Below are 6,823 nucleotides of genomic sequence, written 5' to 3'. Positions count from 1 at the left end.
TGCTAATAAAGCAAGTGAAAAATAATAAGTGCTACTGAAGATATAGATGAGTAAGTTACCTGCCATTTACCTTTTATTCTAATTATCGACGTGACGATGACGTCAACACCGCCAGGCGGAGGCGGCTATAATGGGCCGATCCTGCCAACCCAACAACAAGCAACCTTGATCCTCAGTGAGCCTGTACCCATCACAAGAGTAAAGGCCCAACAGAATATTAATTTAAACCAGAATTTAGTGAAACAAACATAGAAGAAAACAAGTTAAAACTTAATAGCAGTAGCTCAAATTGCATGTATACATCATATAAATCACATCATACATCAATACACCAACAACATCTATTACATTTTCTCCAATTTAACTACAAAAAATAAATGCATTAGACAGGCTTATAGTTACGGATATACTACTACTACACACATCTACATTTATTTATACCACAAGAGACATAATCCCACCTTTAATCCCAATCTTGTCCTCCCATATCCAGCTATATCAACAACACAACGAACACTAACAAGCATCAAGTACACCAAGAGGAAAGAAAAAAAAAAAACTCATAACATCAATCAAATACTTAAAAGATTTAAACTACAGATAATCTTCCTCGTCTATATCCTCAGTAGTATTTATCAGCTGCTAATAAAGCAAGTGAAAGATAATAAGTGCTACTGAAGATATAGATGAGTAAGTTACCTGCCATTTACCTTTTATCCTAATTATCGACGTGACGATGACGTCAACACCGCCAGGCGGAGGCGGCTATAATGGGCCGATCCTGCCACTAATTATCGACGTGACGATGACGTCAACACCGCCAGGCGGAGGCGGCTATAATGGGCCGATCCTGCCAACCCAACAACAAGCAACCTTGATCCTCAGTGAGCCTGTACCCATCACAAGAGTAAAGGCCCAACAGAATCTTGGATTGGGCCACAGCGTTTGGGCTCAAGTCCACCCCTTTAAAACCCTTTCCCTCCATTATCTTCCTCCATTTTTCGAGTCTCTCATGCCGCTCGAATCGGGCCGGGCCTTCACAAGCCACAATGTTGCGGATCTCGGGCTGGAAAATGTATTGCTCGAGCTTGGCCCGAGCAGCGGAGTCGGGAGGGAAAGTCGCGTCCAGGGAGTCGAAGATGGCTGAGTAGTAGTGTAGGGCCTCCAAAAACCGGCCCAAAAAGTGCGGGCCGTTGTGGCTGGCCTCTTGTTCCACTAAGGTTACTATGTTGGGGGCCTGATCTCTTATCATTGCTAGGAGGTTGCCTGTGACAAATAATTTGGATTTAGGAAACTGCACCAAATATGTCAAATGTTAAAAGGTTTTTTTTATTATAAGTAGTAGAAGTGTGTTAAATTAGCTATAAATATATGATTAATACGATCTTAAAATTTCTAGCCACATAATGGCATCTAGCTCCAGAGTATAAATAAATAAATAATAATAATAATAATAATAATATGGTTAGTGCGTATTAGCAAAATTCGAAATTAAGTACGTAAGCATTTAATGATTTTATTTTAAAATTTTATGTTAAATGTTGTTTTGGAATTATCCATATATTTCATCCAACGAGTGTATGTATGTTACAAGTTGGGATCCTCTACTAATACTAATATTTCCTAATAAGAATTGTGAAGAGTTGGGAGGGGGCCCCACAATTATGGATGGTAAAATGAAAGGTCATAATGAAAATGAAAGGGTGGGATCTCCCTATTAGGAGATTTTAGGAGCTTCTTATTAGTATATGATCCCAATCCGTATGTTACTTACCGAGGTGGGGTCCGGGGACACGGTGGAGCGCGGTTGACGCGAGTTGAACAGGCGCGCAGCCGCGCTGCATCCCGCGTGTCGGTGTAGCTATATGGCGAGCCCGGGAGGTGCGGACTCAGACTATCCGGCCTACGGACGGGGTGACTGCGAACGGCGAACCGGCATCAACGAGCTGTGCGCAGCTCAGCGAGGTGATCGGTCCGGTGGCTCTCTGCAGCAACCCGCGGGCCGGGTAGGGCGCATGCGTGCGGCGGTGTATCCGTCGAACGAAGGAGGCCTACCGGGGACGGGCGCGCCAGGGCCTGCCAGAATGGCCGGCCGCACTGGGTAGCCGATGGCAGAATGTCGAGGGTGCGATGACGTGGATGTGGGCCCTGCGGCGCGTGCGAAGCGCCAGAAATGGCGCTGGTTAGGCGGTGAAGTGGGGTGGGCGAATTTCACGGTAGGGGCCAGGGCGCTGGTAGAGGATTTGGTAGAATTTTGAGGTGGTGCAAGGGATGCGGGTCGGAATAGTGGTAGGGGTGGGAGGGAGAAGGGTGGGGGGAGAGGAGGGCGGGGGCGGAAGGGAGGGGCGGTGCAAGCAAAGTAATGGGGGGGGAGGCGACGCGCTGGCATACGAGTCAGCGACGCGAGGGGGGAGACGGTGGGCGGGTGCGAGATGGTGGAGGGAACGCGGCGGGCCGCAGAGCCGCTAGTCTCCGCATTGGCGAACTGACTGGGCGGCGGCAGGCGGGCATGGAGGAGGTGGAAGCTTAGGTGCAGGCCGTTGTCCTGTTCCTGCAAATAGTTATATTTGTAATGAATCACAATCATTTGAATATTAATTAATACAATCGTACTTTATACTTGAACTGATCTCATTCTCGCATAAAAAAAAGCTGGACTCGACGTTTTACATTTTTTTAATTTACTGAAACAAAATTTAATAACTACTAAATGTAATCAATTGTGATTGAAGAATATTCTTCACTGTCTATCTAGCTAACATGGACAACATTTAAATCCCCAAACGAAATGGATAATCGGTGCTCTGTAAATTGTAGGAAAAAATTGTATGAAGTGGATTAAATCATCAGCATCTTGATCTTATCGCTGAAGTTTGGTAGTCATAATCAACACTTGGATAGATGTTAGAGTAATTGCTGAATAATTAATTCTTTGAAATTAATTATGCATAATATTAGGATGAGGTCATTTCCATGCAAGCGCATGCAGACATGCACACACGTAAATATACATGCATATAAACATATATACCTAAAATTTCTTAGACTGGTTATTAAATATTATAGTCGCAATTACAAAAGGATATATATATACACACGCATAATTAATATACCTCCTCTATATGCCTATTTGTTGAATATTTACTTTTTCAGGCTAAACCCCAGAATTCCTTTTATGGTAATTAAGACAGGAGAAACTAAATATACGTACGTTAACTTTATTTTGACAAAACCGGCCTACCTCCAACTTTGTCAATATCTACTTTGATCACACCCAAATACCTTTTATTTGTTTAAAACATTATAAACCTGCTCATATCATGTCCGTGTGGTGCTTCTCATGAATAATGCAGAATATGCTAAAATATATTCTTTTTTGACAGACGACAATATTCAAAAATTTCAGCTAAAAATATAAGGGATTGGTATGAAAAGTTAATCTAGATTAACTCGGAATCAGCATGACACTATATGTAATTAATTTGTTGGTCATAAGAATACTAAGTTGCAACATTTGTGCACGATTTTAGTAAAATAGTAATACATGATTTTGGGTAATATGTGACTGACATGGTATTCATCTAATCTACTATAATTCAGATCATCCATATATTCAGATAATTAATAATATATGATTTGAATTTGTGTCATCCCAACGCAGATCGATATAACCAGTCAAAACTGTTTACTCTTTTAGGAGATCTTGGAAGAGAGACTCACTTGCTCGGTCTGATCACAAGTAGTCATTGGCCCCAGCAGTCCATGCTCCCCAGTCTCCGACTTGCAACTGCCCAAACTACCCTCATTAAGCCCCATCAACCCTCCTCCTCCTCCATCGACACTACTACCGATCCCAATTCCATTGACATACCCTTGATGATCCCCTTCGCTACTCTCCCCATACCTCGCATTCAAGCTCGGCATCCCCAAACACTCCAACAACGTCGCCGTCATCCCCCCAACCGCCTCCTCATAAACCTCCGTCGTGCTCCCGTCCTTCAAGTTCGAGTACATTCCGTATTCATCCAACAACGCCTCATAACCCGCGGAAGACGATGAGTTGTACGCCCTAGAGTTGTTGAACACCTTGTGAAGAGGGCTTTGAGACTTCCCTTTAGTGGTGTAGGAAGAAGTATTAGTAGTGGTGTTAGGGTTAGGGTTCCCATAGGCTTGTTGAGCTCCATAGGCATATCCACAGCTGTAGCTATTTATTGACGTGTTCATGCTCATGTTGGTTCTCTTTGGGGAGGTTATGACCATGTATTCTCTCTTTGGCGATGAGATCATGTTATCTCTCTTGGGGGAGGAGATCATGTAGTCTCTCCGAGGGGAAGAGATCATCATGTAGTCTCTCCTAGGCGAGGAGATGAGCATGAAGTCGGTAGAGGGGTCGAGTTGATCGGCCAAGAAGGAGTCCCATATGGAGTTGTCGACAGGGGACTGGACCTCGACGTCGAGATCAATATCAAATTTTAGGCTTTGAAGGAGAGTGGTGGTCGTAGCGGTGGTGAGATCGGGGTCGGAGGGGGCGATGTCGACATTGGATTCTGATGCGGGGTCGGTTGGAGAGGGAGGAGGAGGGAGGAGGTTCTTGGAGCACGAGGAGGACTCGATACCCTTCAGGCTCCCCTTGCTCCCAAATAGAGAGTCTATCATGCTGTGTTGTGATTTCGGAGCCGGAGGGGGGTCATTGGCTTGCGAGAGGAGAGCCCCTAGGCTTAGGGTTTCTTTCTCATTGCACCTCATTGAGCTAGAGTTAGCAAAAATAAAAGCGAACAAGTTTTTCAAGTGAATCGATCACTGGCTCTTTAAGGAATTGAAAGGCCTGAAGCTAACATTAATGGTAACGACGTTTGCAGCCAAGGCTTATCAATTTGAGCGCAAGGTTAGGTTTGTGTACGGCAAAAGATGGGGAGAGAAGCTAAGAGGAGAGCTCTAGAGATAGGGGAGAGGGGGGAATGATCAGAAGAGAGTGATTAATTTCTATAGGACTCTCACAGGATTTGTCTATAAAGAAGAGGCTCACAGGATTTGTCTATAAAGAAGAGGCTCGATCGTGTCTCATTGGTCAGCATCATTAAGAAAATAAGCTAGTGATTAGGGAGATTTTGTGACAAGACCCAACGTTTAAACTCACTCATTTGTTCTCCGACGCCACGCTACGTGGATTCGGATCCTCTCCACTACAAAAAAAAAAACAGTGGAGGGACCACTACATAATCACGGCCATTGATTATCTAATTAATGGTTGTGATTTTTTCTTTTAGTGTAAATTAGGAATGAGTGCAATACACGGGGGTATGGTAAGTGTTAGATTTAGATTGTATCATAACCGCCTACTAAATAATCAACGATTAAGATTAAAAGCAGTGATTTCTCCACTATTTTTTTGTAGTGGAGAGGATCCAAATCCACGCTACGTCTCTTTGCGCGCTTTTGTGTGGGACCCGCACATTGGGTCCATTTTTGTGGGCCAGGCTCGGGAGGCCGGCCCAAGAGTAAATGGACAGGGGAGTGTTTAGAATAAATATACTGTTATATTAATGTTACAACTTAACTAATTATAATACATATATTTTGTTCGAGAAGTGCCTCTGATCGTAAATTGATATTTATTTATTTATCGTTAGCGGCGTCTGATGCCGCGCGGAGGTTGGGTCTTTGGAACTGCCAAAGGGATGAAGCATTTGGATTTGTCTCAACCACGGGTTCTTCTATTAGGTATCATGCGCATGTAAGGCTATATATATTGGGTCTCAAGTTATATTTGTTTATTTATTTATTTAATAACTATAATATATTCAGTTATACAATTATTTACGGATGCAAGGTATAGCTAATCATCATCTCTGTTATATTTTATTTGTCATGAACATCCTCACTAGATTACCATGACAGATAAAACTATTAGAATTTCTCACCAACTTAGATTTTTCTAGAACAACTTTCTAGAACTTCTTTCTAGTAACATCCTACAAAATATCTCCTCACCAACTTAGATTTTTCTAGAACAACTTTCTAGAACTTCTTTCTAGTAACATCCTACAAAATATCTACCATGAAGTTTCTAGGAAGATACAAGTGTATGGCTAGTATTTATTCTTCTAGAAACTTCTTAGTAATGTATGGCTAGGATTAACTTTTCTACACACTTCCTAACCCTCTTAAACAACTATAAATAGGGGTCTTGTGCTCTCATTTGGGAAAGCAAGCAAGAAGTGAGCTTGAGAGCTTGAGTGTGTAGTGTAGCCTTGTGTGAGTGTCCACCAAAATAAAAGAGTTGTGTGAAAGTGAGGTGTTCTTGTAAGAACAAGTGTTGTATTCTCAAGTGTTCTATCAATAAAAGTTTCCTTTGTATAGAGTGTTGTATTCTACAAATTCCATCAAAGTGGTATCAGAGCAAGGTTCGATCTAGCCGGGCCAATCGAAGGTGCTCGTGTACGAGATGGCGAATATGATCCAGCCACAGATTCCAAAACTGATGAAGACCAATTATGATAATTGGAGTATCCAGATGAAAGTCTTGCTCGGCTCGCAAGACTTGTGGGAGCTCGTGGAGAATGGCTACACTAAACCAGAGTCACTTGCAGCAGAAGCAACTCTCACCGCCACACAGAAGAGTGAGCTGAAGGAGGTCAGAAAAAGAGACAAAAAAGCTTTGTTCCTAATATTCCAAGGCGTAGATGAATCAGCGTTTGAGAAGATTTCCAACGCCCTGTCCTCTAAAGAAGCATGAGAGATTTTACAAAAATCCTATTAAGGTGCGGAAAGAGCCAAAAAGGTACGCCTCCAAGCATTAAGAGTTGAATTTGAAAATTTGAAG

At 42.7% G+C, this 6,823-nt stretch overlaps 1 protein-coding gene across 1 annotated transcript; it reads right to left on the bottom strand.

Annotated features, from left to right (window-relative positions):
* Positions 812 to 4,746, bottom strand: LOC109823516. Its single transcript, XM_020389795.1, has 3 exons — positions 3,721 to 4,746; positions 2,392 to 2,551; positions 812 to 1,266 (listed from the first exon to the last, which is right to left on the bottom strand). Exons 1-3 carry the CDS (start codon positions 4,744 to 4,746, stop codon positions 812 to 814), a joined length of 1,641 nt encoding a protein of 546 aa, XP_020245384.1.

The sequence above is a fragment of the Asparagus officinalis genome, chromosome 9 (assembly GCF_001876935.1).
Source record: "Asparagus officinalis chromosome 9, Aspof.V1, whole genome shotgun sequence".
Taxonomy (NCBI): Eukaryota; Viridiplantae; Streptophyta; class Magnoliopsida; order Asparagales; family Asparagaceae; genus Asparagus; species Asparagus officinalis.
The sequence above is the reverse complement of the archived record's forward strand: the minus strand, read 5'-3'. Positions and strand labels throughout refer to the sequence as shown.

Bases quoted from the DNA above. Each gene is read 5' to 3' on its own strand.
- LOC109823516 (XM_020389795.1), bottom strand. From the start codon at position 4,746: ATGAGGTGCAATGAGAAAGAAACCCTAAGCCTAGGGGCTCTCCTCTCG. The intron at 2,552-3,720 runs GTGAGTCTCTCT...AACTATTTGCAG, and splicing joins CTTGTGATCAGACCGAGCAA to GAACAGGACAACGGCCTGCA. The intron at 1,267-2,391 runs GTATGCCAGCGC...TATTTGTCACAG, and splicing joins CCCCCTCGCGTCGCTGACTC to GCAACCTCCTAGCAATGATA.